The following is a 24,686-nucleotide window of genomic DNA, read 5'->3' as shown; positions in this document are numbered from 1 at the left end:
GCAGGCGGCACTTTTATTTCAATGAGCTACAAGGGGACCAACACATCCGTCCACGCCTGTGTTCGGTTTTGGTGACTTTATGATGACTGTTAGCTTTATTCTTGAAGAGTAAAATGATATGAAATGCGTTTTTAATTCTGCCCTGTTTTTCCTTTTTAGGCAAAGCCAAGCCTGAAGCTGTCAAAGAGGAGGCTGGAGCTGTGGATAAAAAGCCAAAGGTAAGAAGACTGGTGGAGGCTGACGTCCCATTAAGAGGTTGTTAGTTTTGTATTAATAAGGCACTAATTATTGAAATATTATTGCGCTGGGAAATTTCAGTTGAACGTTCTTTATGACCGTTTTCTTCACACCACATGCAGACGTACGTTTGTCACCTTTGGTGCATCAACTGAGAGCACCGCGGAATTCACTGCACTGCTCTACATGGGCGATTTGTACGGAAAGGTTCGCCAGCTTATCTTTGAATTGCCTTTTTGCAAAATGAGCCGTTGCAAGGTTTAACATGTCTGAACCTGAAGAGTGTTTTGTGTGCTGAATCCACGCCTGCTTTAAGGATTTCTCCATCAGGAAATATTTCTGAGTGACGTGCAACTTTAGTTTGAAAATACTGTATATGTGTAACGAATCGGACCCGATGCGCTGAAAACGGGCCTTCGTAACTGTAAGGCGGCTAGTAAAAGGATAGGCCAATATCACTCCCTGAAGCCCCCCAAGCCCACCGCCGTTCGCCCCCTTTGTGAGATAACCAGCCCTTAAAGGTTTAGTGAATATATACAGACAGTTATAAGGCAATTTCAGTAAAGCAGGAACAATATACAAAAAAGAAAGATATGCAGATGTAAAGCAGCAACGATCCCTTTCAAAAAACCCCAGACATACAATAACCCTCATGAAAACTTATGCAGAAAACACACATCCTTCCCTTTCCGAAGTTCACACACTAGTCCAGAGCTGAAGTCGACTGCTTATAAGACTGAATTGTAGATGATGGCCGACCCAAAGAATTTGAAATCTTAAATGTTAAATGATGCACAGTCAGTACTGCGCCATTATAAAAATTGGTCTTTACGAGCTCACCCGAGTCCCCTAGTTGTAAAGGAATGCAAGTTTCGCGTTCCTGGAGACGACCGCTGGACTTCGCCTATCTAAACAGGTCTTTTGAAGCTGCGCAGCCTTTTTTTAATAGACAATGCAGATGCTGTTCATTTAGTTCGTTTGTTCTCTTCTTTTTCCGTCCACGATGATTGTTCGCCTTCTCCTTATGAAAAAAGGCGCAATTTATGCAAATTGCTTTTCAAACCGGATGTCCCGCCTTCAGGCGCGTACCGATGTCAATCACCTGACCAGTCCTAACATAGGAGCGCTCGCGCAAGCAGAGCATAACTGCAGACATTTTCTATGTGGCGGCGCTACATATTTATATGGTGTGAACGGGTGGAAAGACACAAGAGGATCCCGAGGAGGTGTTTGGTGTTTGGTCGCCACTTTTAATGCTATTTTGATAACTGCCAAAGAAAAATGAAACAGTCAAAAATAACTGAAATAATGGCAGCCTTCTCTGCTGCGGGAATTAACAGGTCAGTAGACCGGAGCGGCGTCCCCAATGAAGGTTGTGTCCAGTTCGAGACGTCTGATATTAATTTTTATATACATGTAAATTAGATCTGGTTGTACCCTTGCCATCATTATGTAGGCTGTAAGGCTTTTAATGTGTGCACCCTGTGGTGGCCTTGGGCCTGATGCTGCCACCATTGACTTAAGCTTCTCACCACCCTAAAATTGGATCAAGCCAGTACAGAACATTGAAAGACATACAGCGGATTTGGAAAGAGCTCAGAGCCCTTCACGTTCTGCACACAGAATTGTGTGGTGGATTTAACTTTTAATGGGCACATTTGCCATTTTTGCCCATCAATCCACACTCAATAACCCATAATGACAAAGTGAGAACTTTCCTTCAAGAGAGGTCTGCAAATTTATTAAAAATTAAAAAGTGAAATTGCTCATTCCTGGAGGTTTTCAGACCCTTTGCTGTGGCACTCCACATTGTGCACATCAGGTGCCTTCTGTTTGCTTTCATTCACCGTGAGATGTTTCTAGAACTTGATTGGTGTCCACCTGTGGCCAAGTGAACTGATTGGCCATCATTTAGAAAGACACACATGTCCCTGTGAATAGAAGGTCTCATACTTCACACCACATAACAGGATAAAAAACCAAACCATGCAGTCCAAGGAACTCTCTGTAGACCTCCACGATCAAATTGTGGTGAGGCATAGACCAGGACGAGAGCGCTGAACCATTTCTAAAGCTTTGAGTGTTCCCTGGAACCGAGTGAAATCAAGAATTGTGAAATGGAAAAAGTTTAAAACTACCAGAATTCTTCCTAGACTTAGTCATCTGGCCAAACTGAGTAACCAGGCAAGAAAGGCTTTGGTCAAGGAGGTGACTGAAAACCCAGTGGTCACACTAAGAGAGACACTCCGTCACTCAGGTGCATACATGACAGCCTGTTTGGAGTTTGCAAAGTGGACTTTGAGAGCTTAAGGAGAAAATTCCCTGGTCTGAGGAGATGAAATCTGAACTCTTTGAGCAGAACACCAAGCACAATGTCTGGCAAAGACCAGAAACTTTTCATTACCTGCCTTGTACCATCTGTATTGTGAAGTATGCTGGTGGCAACATCCCACTACTGAGACAGGGAGACTGACCAGAACTGAGGAAAGGATGAATGCATCCAAATCCAGAAAGTTCCTTGAAGTAAACCAACTCCAGAGAGCAGACTACATCAGAGTGGGGTGACAGTTTAATGGCCGGAAGCACACAGTCAAGACCATGATGGAATGGCTTGGGGACATGTCTCTGAGTGTCCTTAGGTGGCCCAGACAGAGTCCTGAGGATGGCAGTATATACAGACCCTTCACATCCAATCTAAAGGAGCTGGAGACGATATACCAGGAAGAATGGAATAAACTGATCAAATCCAGGGGTGCAAAGCTTGTGGAGACTTCACAAAGGAGACTCAAAGCTGGAATTGCAGCCAAAATACTGAATTAATGGCTGAATATTTAAATGAATGAGAGATTTCAGTTTTAGATTTGTAATACATTTGCAGGCTTTTCTGGTCACAAGTTGTCACTTTGTCATTTTGAGTTAGTGAGTGTAGACTAATGAGCAAAAAATGGCATATTTCTCCATTTCCAATTAAATCTATACACGATAAAGTGTGCAGAAAGTGAAAGATCTGATTTGCTAATTACTATTATCATCAGTAATATCAGGGAGAGTGTCAGGAATCCTTCGATTTTTAAAGTTTCTGACTTGATCAGACAGCACAGACCCTGCTTCTTTGTTTTTTTTTTTTTTTATATAAATTTTTATTTTTAGTTCCACTATGCTGTTTTTTTTTTTTTTTTTGTAACTGCAATTTGTGTTATGTATTCATTCAGTTTTATTGTCTTTTTGTCTGGTTGGTATTTGAAATTGTCTGGCGGCCCCTGTTTATCAAGTCTGAGCATACGGTAGCCATGTCAGATGTACATTTGGATTTGTCAAATATTTGCTGGGCTTTGCTTTTTAAACCATTTCTCTTACCAACCTTGCCAAAGCTTTTAGTGCTCATTTCACTTTGATTTCTTCAAGTGTTTCACTTGATTTGCTGTCATTTGCTTTATGATTTGTTTGTGGTTTATTTATTTATTTTTTGTTTCTTTTACTTGTGTTTCATTATTTTCACTCTTATTATTTTTTTAAACACAAAGACCCCCACTCCATCTTCTGCTAAAGCTAGATCCACCACCACCCCAAAACGACCCTCTTCAGTCACAAGCATCCATGTGAAAAAACCTGCCAGCCCAGCCTGCATCACGTCTACGTCCTTCACTAGCACCAGAGTGACCACCACATCTGTGGTCAAAGTCAGCAGCTCCACAGCGAGAAGCTCCAGGACACAGGTGAGTGACGCTGTTAGGCCTCAATGGGACCGGCTTGTCTTCTTCAGAACTTGTCACTTCAGAATGCAAGGCAAATGTAACACCATCTGTCCTGAAAGTGACGTATGGCAGCTGGCACTGAGCATAAGGCGGGTGCTCCTGGGTACTCAGTGGTACAAATGTTTGTGAGACTGTGGCCAGAAATGAAAAGGTAAAATGAAAAAGATCAGGAGGAAACATCTTCCTGGACCAGCCACTCACCTCTTTGTACTTGTGTGGTGCTGTGTAGCTGACTGTGTGGGTTAGGAGGCCACCTGTGAGTATCATTGGACAAATGAGCCCACACAGCGAGATTTCCAGTCAGTGCCTCCCACACCGGGCCCAGACAGGAGCCTTCCAAAGTTACTCTCAGCCAGGACTTCTTTATGACGTGTATTTCACTAAGGGTGGGTCAATAAGGAAATATTTAGATGTCGATAAATGTAAGAAAATATCTAAAACAAGCTGTCCCCCTCGGCTCCCCCTGGGTAGCAGTAAAAAAGGACAAACTTTAAAAATCAAGGAACAAACAGGAATCACTAGCTAGTGGGTGGGGAGGTACAGCGACTTGCATGGAGACTGGCGCGTGAGTGAGAAGGACCAGGTGCGGCTCCCCACTCCTGAAGTCACGCTTCCCCCTCTCCTCGGCCCGCAGCTGAATAAATCACATGATGAGAGAGAGTCGCAAATTCAACCAGAATGTTCAAGCAAATTCTAGAAAAAAAAAAAACCCGATCTAAATCCATGAAGTAGTTCTCTCGTGAAAAGCGGAGAAACAGACAGACGGGCAGACGGTAGGTTTTATATAAATAGAGATACGCAGTTACAAGGACCTTGCCACCACACGTGGTTATTAGTGACGGGCACCCTGCAAACGATTTGTACTTTTTGATCGACGCTTTTCAATAAATCATTTGAATCGATTCACAAGCGCAACAAATCGATTTAGTGGAGCACAAGGGGAGTGCTGAAGCGCACGCCTGTCCTGCGTGGATTCGTCACTGTCTTTCCAATATCGATATTGGCGAACGAAAAACCTGTCAGGGAGGATTCTGCCATTCATCATACAAGTACAATACAGTAGCAACACATTTATATTAAAACCAGTAACGGCTGACTGCACGATAACGATATACACTTGACTTACAGTGTTCATCCTCTTTCTCTGTACGTTTACCATTCGTTTGCTCAGAGATTGATGCGCTTGCTGTTTCCTGATCAGCTCTTCTTTTCTCCACCCCAGCGGCCCACTTCTTCTCTTCTTTCGTCAGCATCTTTTCACATTAAAACTGATTAAGTCAGTATTAGTGTTGCAATTAATTAGTATGTTTTCCTTAATTTTTCACTTAAGCTGGCACTTAGGGGTGGCACAGTGGTATCGCTGCTGCCAGGCAGTTAAGAGACCTGGGTTCGCTTCCCGGGTCCTCCCTGCGTGGAGTCTGTGTGGGTTTCCTCCAGACGCTCCAGTTTCCTCCCACAGTCCAAAGACATGCAGGTTAGGTGCATTGGCAATCCTAAATTGTCCCTAGTGTGTGTGTGTGTGTGTGTGTGTGCCCTGCAGTGGGCTGGCACCCTGCCCGGGATTTTTTCCTGCCTTGCGCCCTGTGTTGGCTGAAATTGGCTCCAGCAGACCCCCGTGGCCCTGTGTTGGAAAAATGACTGACTGACTTACTGGCACTTAAGTCTTCGATCTGCCTCAAGAATGATTTAAGATATGAAGAGGTAGAGGAAGTGACGGCGAAGGTGGTAGGGATGAGGACGGCTCCCGTATGCATGTGCCACTTGCCCACCCTGCTGCCGAGAGTTGATTCTACAATAAAATAAAATTAAAAGAGTAATAAAAATCATCACCCCGAAAGCGGACAGTAGAGGTCACATAATACTGTATATGTGTACCAAATTTCAGGTCAATAGGTACAACTGATTGCGAGCTACAGGGGATTTAAAAACCTAGACAGGCAAACGGACAGCATGGTAACGTATTATATAAGAAGATGAATGTTTTTTTTTGTACAATTCAATATTTATTGTTATTATATAAAATATTAAAACTAAATATGTTCTTTTGAATATTCAACTAATTAGTCACACAGAACTGAACCTTATAGAACTATTACTCTAATTTCTAGCAATTATTTGCATTCAACTTTACTACAACAAACACTTTTTCTAATGGCACTTTGAGTGTTTATCTTAATCTTTTGAACTCAAACTGAATCATTACCCAAGAATGAGTCCTGCGATTCTTGTTCATTTGATTCTTGAACTGAATCATTACCTAAGAACATAAGAATTTAGACAAATGAGTGGAGACCATCAAGCTCATTCGTTCAGCTGATAGCTAAGCTGTCCTAGAAGCTCCTCCACATCCTTCTTAAAGGTTCTCAAAGTTCCTGCTTCAACTCCATGTCTTGGTAGTTTGTTCCAACTCTTTGCATGCTGAGAGAATTCTGCTGGCTCTTCTTTATCGATGCCATTGAGAACTTTGACGACCTGGATGAGGCCCCCACGCTGTCTTCTCTGCTCAGCACTAAACAGGTTTAATTCTCCAAAACTGTCAATGGAGGATGTGTTTTTAAGTCCTGGGATGTTCCTGGTTGCTCTTTTCAGCACAGCAGGGGTGAGGCCATGGGGAGCATAGGGGACCCTGTGGGATCCAAACCATTCAGAAGCTAGGACCCTCTCTATCGTTTTTATTAAATTGTCAGTAAATTGAGCGTGCAAAACTTAATGGGCGACCTCACCCCAGACCCTGGAATGCCTTATTGCTTGCCCACCCAGTTGTTTCTAGGCCCATCCACTATGCAATTTGTGGCTTCACTACTGATGCACAACTTCACAGTTATTTGTATTGTGGTGACCAGAACTGCACATGGAACTCATGAGTGTGTTACGTTCTCTGAGCATAACAGTCCTCGATTTATATTCAGCAGTTTTTACGATATAGCCCAACATAATCTATGATTTGTTGGTGCTTATTATGTTCTCCCTTATGATTGGTTGGTGCTTATTATGTTCTCCCTTATGACTGGCTAGTGCTTATTACTATACTTTTCCTGATTGGATCCTGCTCTTTACCTTTTCTCAGCGGCTTCACCCACCTTATTCTCTCAATAACAATTCCACCTCATCGTTAGTCCAAGCAAAATAATGGTTTTCCTTGTTGTTCATATTTGTCAATGCTGTTCGCCGTGTTTCAATGCAAGCTGCAATTGAATGGCTAGCAGGGAATACATTTCCTCATCCCGTTTCCGCCGACACGTGCAGGCCCGGTGTAGGCATACGGCTACTTCATGTGAATTTTCTGTCATTTTAATGTGAGCAGAGATACTTTGGTAAACAATGTGACAACGCTAATGTGGACATAGGTCAACTTCCATTTCAAAATTCTATGTTGAAATGTAAACAACAGAAGTGTGCACATCGCCATAGCCAGTCCTACTGCGCTTCCAGCCTGATTCCATTTACCTGGTGTGGCGTGGCTCACTGATTTGTACCTCTGTTGAAATTAACTTTCCCCACAGAAGTATTTGAATTGGTGCTCCTCCTAGCCCTGACCACAAAGTCAACCTTTCCAATCTGATCCTTCCCTGCACGCACTCCACTTCAGTATTTCTGTCCTAAATTGCCACAAGAGTTCAGATTCTGCCACCACTGAGGCTCCTGGTCAAGGTGTGTTCTCAGCTGGTGTGGCACAGGATGTTGAATAAAGCTTTTCATTTTTATTTTTTTTCTTGGCTGAAGGTTGATGAGCAGAAAGCATCCATGAAGAGTCCTGCCTCCAGGATTCAAGGGGGTAGCCGCGTTCCTACAGCTGCATCCAAAATTCCATCGAAAACCCCCTCATCTGAAGCTCAAAGGGCGTCTTCTTCAGCCTCTCCTGGTGAGATAAGCACTTTTCATTTATGTTTGTTATTATTTCAGATTTATACTTTCTACAAAATAATCTGTGGTATTGTTGTTCATATCTGCGCGTGCCATGGGTAGAGCAGAGTGGATTGTTTGAATGTTGAGCACACATTGGGAGGTCTGAAAATCGAAAGTATGCCTTATAAGAAGGACTTAGGCATCATAGTGGACTCGAAATTATCAACTGCCCGACGCTATTCAGAAGCCATTAAGGGGGTTAACAACAGAATGTCAGGTTATATAGCGCCTTGATGTGTGGAGTACAAGTCACAGGAGGTTCTGCTCAGGCTTTATAACACACTGCTGAGGCCTCATCTGGAGTCCTGTGTGCAGTTTTTGTCTCCGGGCTACAAAAAGGACATAACAGCACTAGAGAAGGTCCAGAGATGAGTGACTAGACTGATTGAGGGCTACAGGGGATGAGTTAGGAGGAAAGATTAAAAGAGCTGAGCCTTCACAGAGATGAAGAGGAGACCTGACTGAAGTGTTTAAAATGATGAAGGGAATTAATCCAGTGGATCGAGATGGTGACTTTAAAATGAGTTCATCAAGAACACGGGGACACAGTTGGAAACTTGTGAAGGGGAAATTTTACATTAGGAAGTGTTTGTTTGGACAGAGAACCACAGATACATGGAATAAGCAAGCTTTGTTGGGTTGAATAACCTGCTCTCATTTAAATCTGTCTAATGCTCTAATAAATTTAGAGAGGAGTCAGAAGTCATTAAGAGGGCTAACAATTTCTAGCAATTATTTGCATTCAACTTTACTACAACAAACACTTTTTCTAATGGCACTTTGAGTGTTTATCTTAATCTTTTCAACTCAAACTGAATCATTACCCAAGAATGAGTCCTGCGATTCTTGTTCATTTCATTCAAGAATGTCAGGTTATATAGCACCTTGACGTGTGCAGTACAAGTCCCAGGAGGTTCGTTCTGCTCAAGCTTTATAACACTTTGGTGAGGCCTCATCTAGAGACCTGTGTGCAGTTTGGGTCTCCAGAGTACAAAAAGGACATAGCAGCACTAGAGAAGGTCCAGAGATGAGTGACTAGGCTGATTCAGGGGGTACAGGGGACGAGTTATGATGAAAGATTAAAAGAGCTGAGCCTTTACAGGAGATGAAGAGGAGACCTGAGTGAAGTGTTTAGTATGATGAAGGGAATTAGTGCAGTGGATCGAGATGGCGACTTTAAAATTAGTTCATCAAGTACACAGGGACACAATTGGAAACCTGTTAAGGGGAAATTTCACATTAGGAAGTGTTTCTTTGGACAGAGAACCACAGATACATGGAATAAGCGAGCTTTGTTGGGTTGAATAACCTGCGCTCATTTAAATCTTTCTAATGCTCTAATAAATCCAGAAAAAAAAAATCGAGAGTCCACCTTATGAGAAGGATTTAGGAGTCATAGTGGACTCTAAGCTATCGACTTCCCGACAGTGTTCAGAAGCCATTAAGAAGGCTAACAGAATGTCAGGTTATATAGTGCCTTGATGTGTGGAGTACAAGTCACAGGAGGTTCTGCTCAAGCTTTATAACACACTGGTGAGGCCTCATCTGGAGTCCTGTGTGTAGATTTGGTCTCCAAAAAGAACATAACAGTGCTGGAAGGGCAACTAGGCTGATTTCACAGCTACAGGGGATGAATTATTAGGAAAGAATAAAAGAGCTGAGCCTGTTCAGGAGATTAAGAGGTGACATGATTGAAGTGTTTACAATTGTGAAAGGAATTAGTCCAGTGGATCACTCTTTTGCCCAAATTTTCATTGTCTCTCCTCATCACATGTCCATACTACTTCAGCGTGCTTTCCTGTGTGTTCTTACATATCTCTCCCACTTTTGTTGTACTTCTGATTGTCTCATTTCTTATTCTGTCCTTTTTTATAATGAAAGAATCTTCCATCTGATGCTCCTTTATCTGAAATGACTTATCTCTGGGCAGGAGAACAGCTTGGCAGCTGTTGTCTTTCTTTTTTCATTCATTCTGTAGCGGGGCCACATAGTGGGGTTTTTGTTTCTATGTAAGTAGGTCTTGTTGACGGTTTGTTAAATGTGAATGACAACACTGGGTGCGCCAATTTCTGTTTGTAAATTGGGGTCGGTGTCTTTAAACAGGTTTGCTCTGATGCAGAGGGGCTTGTGGGATTTGTAGTTTGTGGTTTGTATGCACTGTACCATTAAAACCAGAAGAGAAGGATGTGGCGGGACTTTTCAAGTGGACCATTTTCTAACCAACATCATCCGCAGCAGCTCCTAAACATTTTCTGTTACTGGACATTGTAGTGGAGATGGATGGTGCTCGGCCACCAGATGTAAGGACTGTGGTGGGTTCTTTTCCTCCCAATCCAGTCCTTCAATGCTCTTGGATAAGAGGCGCGCCTCTGAAGACTATTCTTCTGGACTCCGGTGGTAGGACAGAATTTCACAATCCATATTCCGAGAAGCAGTTTATTGAATAGGAGCGTTCCAGACTTCTTTCCATCATTTAACCCTAGTTTCCATTTCCAGAATCACTTCCATCATTTACAGTGAGGACTTTTTTTTCAGGATTGTAATCGGCATTGTGTGGGGGTTTATTTGTGGGGTATGTTTAGTATTTTTTGTATTTGTAAATAGTTATTCTAGCAAATAAGGATCATGTTATATATTTGTGTGTTTAATCTTAAGAGGTTTTTTTTTCCTGGGTGTTGTTAATATTCGGCTGGCAGAGTGAATATTCGGTAGGTCTTAGGTGTTGCCCTGATTTTATCCGTCCCTCATTTTAAAAGCGTTTGCTACACAAATCTGGTAACACCCCGCACAAGCTATAAGTTGGGTTGCTACAATTCATTTCCTACCACTTATCTGAGACTGGGCAACAGGGACAGTAGTCTTAGCAGTGAGGCCCATATGGCCCTTTATCCAGCCCCACTTGCCAACTCATACTGTGGGATCCCATCAGAGTATTATAATCTTCCCAATGATCCCTGGGTCTTCCCTTGGGTCTCCTCCCATCTGGTCGAGCCTGTAAAACCTCCACAGGTACTCATCTAGGAGGAATCTGCATCAAATGTCTGAGCCAGCTCAGTTAGCTCCTCTCAATGTGGAGGGTCAGCAGCTCAACTCAGAGCCTCTCCCGGATGTCTATGCTTCCCACCTTATCTCTAAGACAGAGCCCAGCCACTCTCATTTCTGCCATGTGTACCCGCAATCTCATCATTTCGGTCATTACCCAAAGGTCATGACCATAGGTGAGGGTAGGGAGATAGAATGACTGATAAATCAAGAGCTTTGCCTTCTGGCTCTACTTCTTCTTCACCATTTTGGATTTATATAGTGTGGACGCTAGGGGTCGCTGTTGCCCCTTTAAACCCAACAGACAGACACATAGGACACAGGTGCTCCCTAAGCACCACAGCCACAATAGAGATAGATAGATAGATAGATACTTTATTAATCCATCCATCCATCCATCCATTATCCAACCCGCTGAATCCGAACACAGGGTCACGGGGGTCCGCTGGAGCCAATCCCAGCCAACACAGGGCACAAGGCAGGAACCAATCCCGGGCAGGGTGCCAACCCACCGCAGGACACACACAAACACACCCACACACCAAACACACACTAGGGCCAATTTAGAATCGCCAATCCACCTAACCTGCATGTCTTTGGACTGTGGGAGGAAACCCACGCAGACACGGGGAGAACATGCAAACTCCACGCAGGGAGGACCCGGGAAGCGAACCCAGGTCCCCAGGTCTCCCAACTGCGAGGCAGCAGCGCTACCCACTGCGCCTCTGTGCCACCCTACTTTATTAATCCCAAGGGGAAATTCACACGATAATACAGGCAATTAACACAATAATAATCACAATTCTCTTTCTCTCTCTCTCTATTTTCTCCTCCACACCTATCAGCAAGCTTTGTCCACCTCCACCCAACTCTGGCTTTCTTGCTGAGTCTTCAGCTAGTTCTTGACCCAGAAGTGCTTCTGTTCACGTGACTTGTCAGCACTTCCAGGTCAAACTGAGAATTAAAGTTCTTTAATCAGCCCGGAAGTACTTTGGAGCCTCCGTCCTTGTGACTTCCTAGTACTTCCAGGCTATAAGGGAAGCACGACTCCCCGTGTTCTTCCATAGCACCCCATGACGGCACCCACGGCACACAACAGGGCTGAGATAGCAAACTCCAAGTCCCAGGATGCCCCACTATACTCCAGGGGAGCTACCATCTAGCGTCTTGGGGGCGGCAGTGTCCTGAAAAAGCTGCCTTCCCCCATCCTTCCATTCTTGGGGTCTCCCGGCTGGGATGAGCTGCTTACAATAGTAACTGCATAATTACACTCACCGCCCCCATCCGTTTGTTGGTCTCACAAACCCTTTTCCCCTCACTCATGAACAAAACCTCAAGGTACTTGAACTCCTCTACTTGAGGAAGTGAATCACATTCCTCTTGGAGGGGACAGTCCACCTTCTTCCTACTGTGTGGGAGGTGAGATACTGCCTCAAGTAGAGGAGTTCAAGATCCTAACGGTCTTTTTCATGAGGGAGGGGAAAAGGGATAGTGACATCCCTGCCACGGGGACAAGTAGGGTTCAACCCAGATCGCAATGTGGGACTGCCCTCCAGTGGGCTCACCACCTGTAAAAGGAACAGGTGCCAGGTGTGATGGCATCTATCTGTATTTATATATTTGTTTTTTAACTGGCTGAAAGTTCCCGTTTTATGAACTACTGGGCAGTCCTTATGTCTGCTGGCCTTATCTGTTAAAGTTTTAGATCACATAGCCTCATGTAATATTTCTAAAATTAACATTTAAGTTAATTCAAGTACGCTTTGTTTACCTACAGCTGAATCACCCCGGACCCCTGACCGTAGCGGCTACAGCAGCCCCAGCACGCCAAAATCTCCTTCTGGGCGAAGCTCTCAACAAACTTCTGGAGCAACCAAGGAAGTCAAGAAGGTAGCTGTAGTGCGAACTCCACCCAAATCTCCAGCTTCTGTGAAGAACCGGACACCTGCACCATTGGTTCCAATGCCCGATCTGAAAAGTATCAGGTCCAAAATTGGATCGACTGAAAATATCAAGCATCAGCCAGGAGGTGGAAGGGTAAGAGCATCTCTGGAACGCGGCTTATATGATTCATATGACTGTGGCTTTGTCTTCCATGCAGAAAATGCAGTTTTTTGCAACAACGTTGATGCCTCAACATGAGGTCTTCCCTCATCTTCCTTAATTGTGGTGATTCTCGGGTGGCTCATATACACATATATCTGTTCCCAGCTTCCAGAAGACCCTCATGCAGAAATAACAGGTGTTATAGCCTATCCATTTTAGGCATCTCCAATCACAGATCGGTCACTTTCAGTATGATGCTTGACTGTCAGTGTGTGTCTGTGTGACTGGATGAGGCGTTTTGGACACGATGACTCCAAAATAAGTCACACAGTCCAAATGAAACTTAGCATACTGTAGTTGTCAGAATGCTGAAATTCTAGAAGGTGGTTGATTTTGATCAAAATCACTACAGTAGATTTTATTCTTTAAAGGTAATGAGGTTGTATGTTTTGTGTATGCTTGTGCCCCAAATGAAGCACAACAGGGGAAGTTGAGTTTTCCATGAGATTTGACTGTTTAATTTCATGACCCGTTGTAGTGGCGACAGCTGCACAGAACAGGTGGGGGCAGCAGATAGACCTCAGCTGATGACCCCAAGAATGCTCTGCTCACAGTGTTCAGAAGTGGCCTCTGCCTGGCTGACAGATGGAGCTTGCATCTGAGCCAGATGTTATTGGTTCACAACTGACCAACCGCAGAGCATATCTTTGAATTAAGATGCTTTATGGTATGAGTCCAATTCACGGCCATTCACTTGGTGATGATGATAGGATTTTGCACTGTGCATGGTTGGATTGTAACGGCAATACTTCCTCAAACCTTCAAACTTAGAAGCTTCATGGTATGAGTTCAATTTACAATAATTCAATTGGGGATGAGGATAGGATTTGCTCTGCACACGCGTGGCGTATATTGGAGATGCTGCACCAGATATTCAAAATAAGATGCTTCACAGTACAAGTCCAATGTATAACAATTCAATTGGCATTGAGGATGAGACTTGATTTGTGCACAGACGGAGTATAGTTGCAACACAGCGCCAAAATGCTTTGTGGTATGAGTCCACGGCAAGTCAATTGACGATAAGGATGGGATTTGCACTTTGCACAGGTGGAGTGTAGTGGAGACACTGCACCAGATCTTCAAAATGAGAAGCTTCGCAGTATGAGTTCAATACACAACAGTTCAATTGGTGATGAGGATGGGATTTTCTCTGTGCACTGGTGGAGTGTTTTGGAGACGAAGCACCAGATATTCAAAATGAGATGCTTCACAGTACAAGTCCAATGTATAACAATTCAATTGGCATTGAGGATGAGATTTGATTTGTGCACAGGTGGAGTATAGTTGCAACACTGCACCAAAATGTTTGAATTGACATGCTTTGTGGTATGAGTCCACAGCAAGTCAATTGACGATGAGGATGGGATTTGCACTTTGCACAGGGGTGGAGTGTACTGGAGATCCTGCACCAAATCTTCAATCTCACATGCTTTATGGTGCGAGTCCACGGCAGTTCACTTGGCGATGAGGATGGGATTTTCATTGTACTTGGGTGGAGTGTAATGGCAATACTGCCCCAAATCTTCAAACTTAGATGCTTTGTGGAATGAGTTCAATTCTCAACAATTCAATTGGTGATGAGGATGGGATTTGCTCTGCGCACGGATATTAGTGTATTGGAGACGCTGCACCAGATATTCAGAATGAGATGCTTCACGGTACAAAGCCAATGTATAACAATTCAATTGGCATTTAGGATGAGATTTGATTTGTGCACAGGTGGAGTATATTTGCAACGCAGCTCCAAAATGTTTGAATTGACATTCAAACTCATGCTTTGTGGTATGAGTCCACGGCAATTCTCTTGGCGATGAGGATGAGATTTGCACTTTGCACGGGTGGAGTGTAGTGGAGATCCCGCACCAGATATTCAGAATAAGATGCTTGATGGTAAAGTCAAGTATATAACAGTTCAATTGGCATTGAGGATGAGATTTGATTGGTGCACAGGTGGAGTATAGTTGCAACACTGCACCAAAATGTTTGAATTGACATGCTTTGTTTTACGAGTCCACGGCAAGTGGAGTGTACTGGAGATCCTGCACCAAATCTTCAAATTGAGGTGCTTCATGGTATGAGTCTAATACACAACAATTCAATTAGAGTTGAGGATGGGATTTTCACTCTACATGGGTGGAGTGTAATGGCAATACTATCCATAATTTCAAAGTAAGATGCTTCGGTGTGTGAGTCCACAACAATTCACCATTTCTGAACATTGTGAGCAGAGCGCTTCCGGGTGACGTCAGCTGAGCCCTCTCTATGTCAGCCTCCACTGTTTCTGCACAGCATCGCCACTATGGCCAAAATAAAATATTTTACTGTTAAAATAATATTGATGAACTAGTGCTGGAGGATCAAGGGCTTGTGGACAGGATTGTTGCAGGCTTCTTACAGCTGAATGAGGTCTGTAGTCCATACCCTCGCCTGCAGTGGTGCATGGGTGTCATAGTTGAGGGGAAAAAGGGTAATGATTACCCGGTGGGGGCGTTGGGGGCCTCAAAGCCTGGAATGAAAAGTTTGTTTTCAAGAGGAAGGGGTCTACAGAGACTGCTAATATACAGGGCCCAGTGTTCTGTGCTCCACCCCTGAGTGGTGGTCCGTATTGCTCTGATTGCTCTCATTTCATAGGCAATTAGGGGAGGCAGAGCTGCCACAGGTTTGATGGAGTTGACTGATATGTTTTCATTTTGTTTTACTGATTTATTTATTTATTCCCACCAAACACCCGATGCAGGAAAAGTAGAAGTACAATAGAACTCACAGTAGGGTGACCCATATTTAAATTCACTGGGGACATCTACAAAAAGCCGAGTGACACATAAATGCTAAACAAATGTCGTGAGGAAACCAACAGAACCTGAAAACGAGTTTCGTAGCATTCAGAGCACCACATCGTTTGGTGCATAACCATCTTTCCAACCCTCTTGCAGGTCCAAATAATGAACAAGAAGATGGACTTAACTAATGTTCAGTCTAGGTGTGGCTCCAAAGACAATATGAAGCATGTCCCTGGAGGTGGCAATGTGAGTAGCAAAGGGACAAAAGTCATGGTGTCTCTACCCCACGTCTTCCTGCTGTCAGCTGTGGCCACATGCTTAAGGACTGGCGAGCTGCCGGTGTGTGTAGAAAAACGTGGTAAGGAAGTGACCAGCGAGCAGCTTCTCTTTAAAAGCAAATTCTGTACGTGTTACTAGAAAAAAAGTAAATTATTTTAAATTCAGCATGGCAAATTCAGTCGACAATAAAATAGTTTGAATGCTGATCCTTAAATATTGGCCATAGCTTTCGAGTCCCCTGCAGAAAACTGAAATTAACCTTAGATTGTAGAACCCCCCCCCCCCCCAAATCTCCCACCCATCCCCCATTCATTAGCTAGTCACATGGTCACAATGATCTGCCTTACATTGTCTGCCATTGTTTTTTGTGGTGGGACTGAGGCTTGATGGATTTGATGATCTCACAGACTCTCCTGGGCTACGTCCACACTACGACCTTCTCATTTAATAATGCCATTTTCGGACAAAAACGATCTCCGTCCCCTTTAGCGTTTACGCATCGTTTATGAGAAAATCTCCATCCACACAGCGTTTTCACTTCGTTTATCTATTTAAATTCGGCCTCATCTATATCCGTTTTGTGCTGACATAACATTGTCATCCTCTACTCAGTATTCACATACTACCCCTCAAAATAAAGCTCAGACATCTCTCTCTCTTTTAGAAAACTGGAGAATTAGTTATTTTGCAGCAGGAATAAGTTGTAAAATTCAATAACATTTTAACCTTAAAATGGAACTTTGAGTGCAATTCTTGTTTCCAAAACAAATTCTGCAATATAGAAAGTGGAAAACAGAGAAGTCAAATGAGGTGTCTTATGAAAGTTGAAACACCCCTGTCTCTGAACAAAATTGAATCAGGAAGTTCAAGAAGGCCATGGTGGCGGAGCGTTAAGCACAGGTGGTGTTGTGATAAGGCAATTCGGTCATCTTTCGGGGTATGCAATATGACATTTTAACAACAAAGCTCTGCACTTTAATTATAGAAATGATGTTGTGCAGCTTTTTTAAAAAGTTTTCATTATTGTTTGGTCCCGCCGACAGGTCCAAAACAGTGTAGCTGAGTTTAATGGGTTAAAAAAGTATCTCCATCCTCATTAAAACAACCAAAAACGCAAATGTTCGCCTACACAGGGCTTGAAGGGTTGGTGGAGAAATCCTTGAAGGGTTGGTAAACCCGCCAGCCACAGGATTTATCACAAAACTGCAGCAACGCGTGTACGCGTCATTCAAATTGTACAAATTGACAGCTAAGCAACACAGCAAACGCCATGGAAGTGTGCTCTGAGCTCAGAACGATCCCATAGTGATCAGGTCCTACTACGTAGTTATAGTAACAGGACTACATTTGGGGTTTGGTGATGTTGCTCCAGTGCTGCGGGCCAGGACTAATACTAAGAGCAGTCACAGTGGGCTTCTGGGAGTTGGAGAATTTGTGCTGCAGTGAGACATTCTTTATGAATTTTGCCCCATCTCTGACTAGGTGTTTTATATGGTTTTGGTCCAGTTGGATTAATTCAGTTATTTGGACAACCTGGGTGCATAACGAGTGACAAACATTAACTCTTCTGTATTATTCTCTGTAATTGGGAAATGAGTTACAGAGTGATGATTAGGCTTCAGATATGATTACACTAATGTGTAGCTCTCATCGTCATTATTTTACATGTAAGGATTTCAGGGCTTCGCAGGCCCCCAAAGGGAATAACGTTTACAATAATGATGCTGACAATCTAATGTAGCATAATGAATGCAGTTATTTTTTATCATGTTTAAATGAGGATGTGCTTTTTCTCTTTGCTCTGCCCCTTAAAATTGGGAGGAATGTGTAGCAGCATGTCGTTAATTGAGAGGGGACGAGATGTTAATTGGCGGCACGCCGCCATTCACGGGTAATCACACAGGCAGCTGAGCAAACCGAGGAGAAACACGAGGCTTAAACTAGATGAGGTGCGAATACGTTAAATTTGGGGACAATCTTGTTTCACTGTTCACTAAGGCGGCACTTAGACCAACCGGAGGAATGTCTCTTCATTGTACCAATGACAACATTTATTTATATAGCAAGCTTTCATACAAATGATGTAATGCTTTACAAGATGAAGAAAGAAAAGTTTATAAAAAAAATAAAAACATAAAAATAAGGTTAGGCAATACTAAGTAACAAAGAATAAAGTATTGTCAGATGGCCAGGAGGACAGAAAAAAACAAAATAAAACAAAATCTGCAGGGGATCCAAGACTACGACCCTAACATCAATGATCTCAATCAGTCCTCATGGTTTTCAGGCTTCACGTGGAAGAATTAGGTCATGTGGACATCTGGCCGTCAATCCATCAATGTAGGGACTGCATGGTGCCCTGATGAGGTGGTGGTGCCGAATTTCTATTGGTCAGCTACTCCAGATTTTAGGTGCCTTACAGCAGAAGGCCGCCTCACCACTTCTTTTAAGTTCAGCTCTCGGAATGATAAGCAGACACTCATTTCAAGATCTAAGGGGAAAGGCATTGCGAAATGCAGGATGGAGCAGATTATTTAAGGCTTTGTAAACCATAAGCAGTATTTTTAAGTCAATTCTAAATGGCACAGGTAACCGGTGTAACGACGCTAAGACTGGCATGATGTGCTTGGTACCATACTACGTTGTCAGGTCCTGATCCGCTGCTAGTGCGCTACACTCTCGGGTACACTGACACTGGCCCTATACGTCTATTATATTGGAATTTGGTTTTCTTCCATACCAACCAGGAAATGTTAAAAGCAGGAACCAATCAGGGAGGGACGTGTAATAAGCACAAGCCAATCAGAAAACAATAAGAGGCTGTGTTTTCGCCCATCCACATTTTAACAACGAGCCGGCATCTCCATTTTCACAGATGAAGAACACTGGAGGTAGTGTGGATGAAAGGCAAAAATGAAGGCTAATGTCTGCATTTTTACACAAAAACATAGTAGTGTGGACGTAGCCCATACTGTCATCACAGTCAGGGCCTTAGTGATGGAGGGAGGTGGAGTTGGGAGCAGTGCCACAAAGCTTATTCTTGAGGATTGCAAGATGGTGGTGGCCATGTACTCACTGATAACTGTTAACATTATGGAGTAATCCTAACAGTAAGAAAATACGCAATAGACAACTGAAACCTGAACTAATCATATCAATGTCAATAATATCCACAAGCCAGCCGGCCTTGTTACCTCGCCTATGTGTCACCACAGTCCTTCAGCTTAACCACCCTGACCACACCCAGTACAAGTGTGTTGACCTGAAGCACGTACTTGCCAACATTCGGTAATTGCGCCATGGAGCTATGCATTGCCATCATTTCTCTTTCCCTCTCTCACCATCTTTAGGAATTGAAGACAAACCCAAAGTCTAAAATTTGACACTAGTTGGTTCAGGGGGGAGGCCATTAAGACCTGTCCTCCCTCTGAATGTTGGCAAGTATGCGAGTGTTTTCTGTGTGTGTGTGCCTGTTATCGGCATGAATCCGGCTCTACTTCTGATTATAGTGCCTTGATGTGGCCCCCGATCTCTGAAACACAAGCCACAGGCCGAAGCCTCAGTGCTGCCCCCTGTGTGTCACTTGACCTGTTTGCATCCCTTGCTGTAAAAAAGGTGGTCTTCAGTATTCACGTGAAGAATACAATGAATGGTAACGACTCACTGAGCACACAGTGGGCTGCCCGGTCCACCCTGTTTATTGTAGCGCACCCCTTTTTGAAGTTTTGTCTGAAATGTTCAGTCACTTGAATTGTGGTAAGCATGTGTTTGCTGTGCTGATGTCCTCAGTGTTTCATAATCCTTTAATGTCAATGTCCAAAAATTCATGTTGGAACCTGGAAAAGAAAGATATGTTGGGTTTATATTCAGTGCTTTTAGAGTAATTAAAGAACGAAAGAAACGAGTGAAGGTACGGCGTGGACAGCAACATGAGATCTTCCTCGTCTCAGGAAAAGATGTTCCTCTGTCTGAACTGGTCTTAGTAATTCATAGCAAAATATGCATAGATTTTTCTGGAAGTTTTCTTTTTACTTTAAAATGTAACTTGTCGTCTCAGTGACAATGGCATTGTTACAGATTTTAATAAGGAAAAAGTCTGAATTAGTGTGAGCCATTCTAATTTGGGGATTACTTCATGAAGTAGAAGTAGATAATAAACAAGAATAGCCGCGTCAGATATTTGAAATATCAAAATGTGTGATTCAATTTAAACGTTTAGTCTAAATATTCTTATTGTAATAGAACTTTATCATTTTTCTTCCAATGATTGATCCTTTACTAGCCCTCTGTGGACCTGAAATCAAAATAACTTCCTATTCATAGTCATTGACCTTCAAACAGTCTAAAACGATATCCCACATTCTGATGTTTGACCTTCTGGGAGTAACTCTTAGACAGCTAGGATCATCGGTAAAGAATCCAATATCAAAAATATGGTCATGTTTATGATGAGCAACCTCGAAAACACATAAAACGACACTCCGTGTGTCTACATTACCGATCCCGAATTTTTTTGTAGTTTTGTGAAATGGTGTAACTTTGACCTCTTATATCCCATCCTGGGGACAGTTGATGTGGCCTGCACAGCTTCATGTCCCTCAGATCATTTTTTCTGAAGAGGCAAACTGGTTTACTCTTTATAGTATTGGTGTAATTTGTCCTAAAATGGCCTAAAAATGAAGTTTTTTTGGGACTACAGAACCAAAAATAGCTGGGATTAGGGGGGTGGAAGTTATTGGGGTCAGGGAACTCCAAAAAGCTCAATGTCATACATAAGTACACATTGAGATGACTCGAATGATATATCACATGTGGGAGTTTTCTCAAACCAGTGAGCTGGGAGACGCCACACACAAATAAATGTCAGTGATAATTACGAACTAAATAATATAAAAGTCAATAAATAAAATCAAATAAAATAAACCAAATAAAATATAAATGTCAATTCTTACGAAAACAGTAAGCGCGCTGCAATACATTATAAACCACCACTGATTTTTCACATGAAGATATTTTTGCTGTGATGCACCGTGAAAGTTTAACATTTTTGAGTGTTTGGAATCTTAACAGCGTTTAGGGAATGTACTTGTAGAGCTTGGGAAAGTGAAAGGCCCCAAGTTTAAGGGGGATGTGCCGACAGCAACCTGTAGTATTAATGATATGTTACAAGTGCCACTATCAAGGAGTACTACAGTATGGTATTGACACTGTTGTCAGATAACAAGTACACACACACTGCTGGTATCCATTTTTAATTCAGTATTTTCTCTGTATAAGATACAACAGGTAGCTTCAAAGCTCTCTTTATATGCTTATAATTTCTTTGGGGTCAAATATAACTTGTTTCATCCTTGTAATCAAACCAAACATTTGCAACATTTCCTCCAATTAATGAACAGTAAATAAAATGTAAACATCCTATCATTTCTATATGTTTAAAAAAATTATTACCTTGCCACGTCCTTGGGGTCACTTTTGACCCTCCATTGACTTTAATGTGTTTTCCGCTAAATTTCTTGTAGTTTGTTGGTTCACAACCCATTAAAACATTCTACATGTCACAGGTCCTAAAACGTTGGATCATAAGTGCTGCATGTGAAACTAGTTTTGGGGAGAAAAATGTGATGTCCAGGGCAGCTGAGAAGGGGTGTTAAGAATCGAGTCAGAAAAGACCCATAAGGCACAGCGTTGAGTCAGCATTTGAAGTCACCAGAAGGATCAATAGCAGGTGGGATGGTATCAAATTTTGAAGCAGTCGGTGTGTTTCAGTGACGTTTTATGATCTGGACGTCACTAGTTATATGGTAATGGGGCTTTAGTATGGGCTTCGGTACTGTATTATCAACACACGGGGTAAGAGCTTCTAAGTCATCTCTACGAGGACGTCTAGCCACAGTGTGTAGAGTGAATTACCAGGTAGTGTAGCAGGGCTGTGTGGACCTTTAACACTCAACGAGATGAGATTTTACAAACCACAGAGGTCGTATTTTTTAACAAATGTTTTCTTTCCATTCCCTCGTACTGTCCGCTTTTGAGAATCACACTGCACCAGGACTGCGGTATCAGCCCAATGATCCGAGGGAAGGACTGAATAAAAATGAGCACCTGTGGGGGGGGAAACTGCGAAGCTTAAACCTCAAAGCATCCTTTAAAAGAGCTGACGTATCCTTCCATCTTTTGTAAAGATTTTGTAATCTAATTTATTTATTATAAGATCACCGAACAGGACACGTCTGATATCGTGATTTCTGACGGCTGTGGTGCCGCTTATATCTTGGATTAAATTCAGCATTTTGTATATTAGTTTACTTCCTCGTGTAGTTCCTTTAAACTTTAGCTTTACCTTTCATTAAGCAAACTATCATTCTTATTTTTTCAGTTTTCTCTGTTATTGTTACGTTTTACCAGAACAAGGTATTTGATTTTTTTTTTTTTCGTTTTGTTTTTAATCTTCATCCCTGGTGTTTTCACCCTTAATAAACTCACTGAGTGTTCGGCGTCCTCTTTATGTTTCTCCCTCACTCTGACAGCCTTGAGAATGCTGGGACGGGGACCACAAATTGCTTAAAAATGACGGGAAATCAGCTGTCAGTGGATCTCTTCACTTGCCGGTGGCCCTTTTGGTAGGTGAACGTGACGATTCCCTGTAATGTTGGGGTCCCATTCTCAATAAGCTCAGCACATCATCATCCATGACAGCTGATGAGTGTGAATTTCCCCGTTTCATTTTTACGAAATTTGTTTGCACCAAACAGAGTGACGCTTGTGTCTGTTCACGACTAATCTGGAAACCTCAAGGTCCACGCATGAATAACTGCCTGTTACTGACAGAGACCCCCCAGCTGTTTTGTCCTTCACAGAAGCCCTTCAACTCTCCAGGTGGCTCACATTTTAACTTTTGCTTATTTATTTATTTCACAGGTTCAGATTGTGAATAAGAAACTCAATTTGTCCAATGTTACCTCCAAATGTGGCTCCAAGGACAACATTCATCACAAGCCAGGTATATTTTAATGTTATTTGTGGTAGGGGGGTCAAGGTCAACACAATTAAGATGCATAATTAAAATAAGATGATTCATTACAGAATCACAAGGGAGTGAAAATCGTGTAATTCATTTTTCGAGTACCGTTTCAGTTCACGAATCGAATGAATGAGAATTTTGAGATCCATTCTGGGTAATGATTCAGTTTATGAATTAAATGAACAAAAATTATGTGATTCATTCTCAGGTAATCAAATTATTGAGAATCATGTGACTTGGGTAAAGATTCCATTCACAGATCAAATAAATAAGAATTGTGTGATTAGTTTATGGGTAATGATTCAGTTCAGAAATCAAATGAACAAGAATTTTGTGACCCCTTCGCAAGTAATTATTCCGTTTATGAATTAAATGAATGAGAATCGTGTGATTCAGTTAACAAATGAAATGAATGAGAATTATGTGATTCGTTTTCGGGTAATGATTCATTTTACGAATCACATGAGTGAGAATTATGTGGCTCGGGTAAAGAGTCAGTTCATAGATCAAATAAATAAGAATTGTGTGATTAGTTTGTGGGTAATGATTCAGTTCAGAAATCAAATGAACAAGAATTTTGTGATCCCTTCATGGGTGATTATTCTGTTTATAAGTAAATGAATGAGAATCGTGTGATTCGTCAGTTGAACGTAAATAACTGTTAGGTTGTGTGGCCCACCAGGCTGGCACCACCAGCTGAACCCGACACAGACAAGCGTGGGACACAAGTTCAAGGCACACAAGGTTTATTTTTTCTTTTTCCCTTGTGGGAAACGCCTTCCCCGTTCCCTACAAGTATAACGCAGTTCAAGCACTAGCACAGCACAATACCACAAGTCTCTTCCTTCTCTTTATCTTTTCTTCTGTCCACTCCTCGGGTTAAGCTTTGTCGCTCCTCCTCCCGACTCTGGCTTCCCGAGTAGTGGCTGCTGGCTCCTTTTATAACACACCTGGAAGTGCTCCTGCTGCTTGATTACTTGTTTCCGGCAGCACTTCCTGGTGTGGTGGAAGAACTGCCCAAAAGGGCTCAGCAGCTCCTGCTGCAGCACCCCCTGGTGGCGCCTGCGGATCCCAACAGGGCTGTACCACACTCCAACTCCCATGAAGCCTTGCGGGAGTCTGAGGCATCGCTGCAACCCATTGGGGTTGCCACCTAGTGTCCCGGGGGAGGTAATGCTCAGGCCACGCTTGCTCCCCCAGTCCTCCCAGCGTGGAGGCGTCCCAGCCAGGCAAAAGCCCCGGCCGCACGCTACAGTTGATATTTTTATAAGGTTCAGTTTTGGGTAACTGATTTGTTGAATGTGCATAAGGAACATAAACATATTAGTTTTCATATTGTTTATACAGTATATGGTATTCAGTTTAAGCGGCCTTCTGTCACATGTAGATAATAAACAGAGACTCTGACGTCACATTCCGACTTTTATCACACTGCGCCCCCCGACTTTTTGCTGGTACTGCAACTCGCGCACACGTCGTGTTAATTTCTGAGGACCTGCTCAGAGGACGCGTCAAATGAACGCGGGTAATGCGTGACAGCCGTAAAGTATAAAC

General features: G+C 42.8%; 1 protein-coding gene across 12 annotated transcripts in view; it reads left to right on the top strand.

Moving 5' to 3' along the window:
* The window catches only part of maptb (microtubule-associated protein tau b), a 109,116-nt gene that overhangs the window by 68,011 nt on the left and 16,419 nt on the right, over nt 1–24,686 (top strand). For 8 of the 12 annotated variants that reach the window (XM_051918916.1, XM_051918915.1, XM_051918919.1 and 5 more), the window contains 6 exons: nt 160–218; nt 3,762–3,953; nt 7,716–7,854; nt 12,718–12,977; nt 15,983–16,075; nt 23,030–23,111. In XM_051918916.1, coding sequence (XP_051774876.1) covers nt 160–218; nt 3,762–3,953; nt 7,716–7,854; nt 12,718–12,977; nt 15,983–16,075; nt 23,030–23,111 — 825 coding nt within the window. The remainder of the gene's footprint in view (nt 1–159; nt 219–3,761; nt 3,954–7,715; nt 7,855–12,717; nt 12,978–15,982; nt 16,076–23,029; nt 23,112–24,686) is intronic. The other 4 variants (XM_051918922.1, XM_051918921.1, XM_051918920.1 and 1 more) reach the window with 2 other exon arrangements.

The sequence above is a fragment of the Erpetoichthys calabaricus genome, chromosome 14 (assembly GCF_900747795.2).
Source record: "Erpetoichthys calabaricus chromosome 14, fErpCal1.3, whole genome shotgun sequence".
Taxonomy (NCBI): Eukaryota; Metazoa; Chordata; class Cladistia; order Polypteriformes; family Polypteridae; genus Erpetoichthys; species Erpetoichthys calabaricus.
This window is presented reverse-complemented; position numbering and strand designations above follow the sequence as displayed.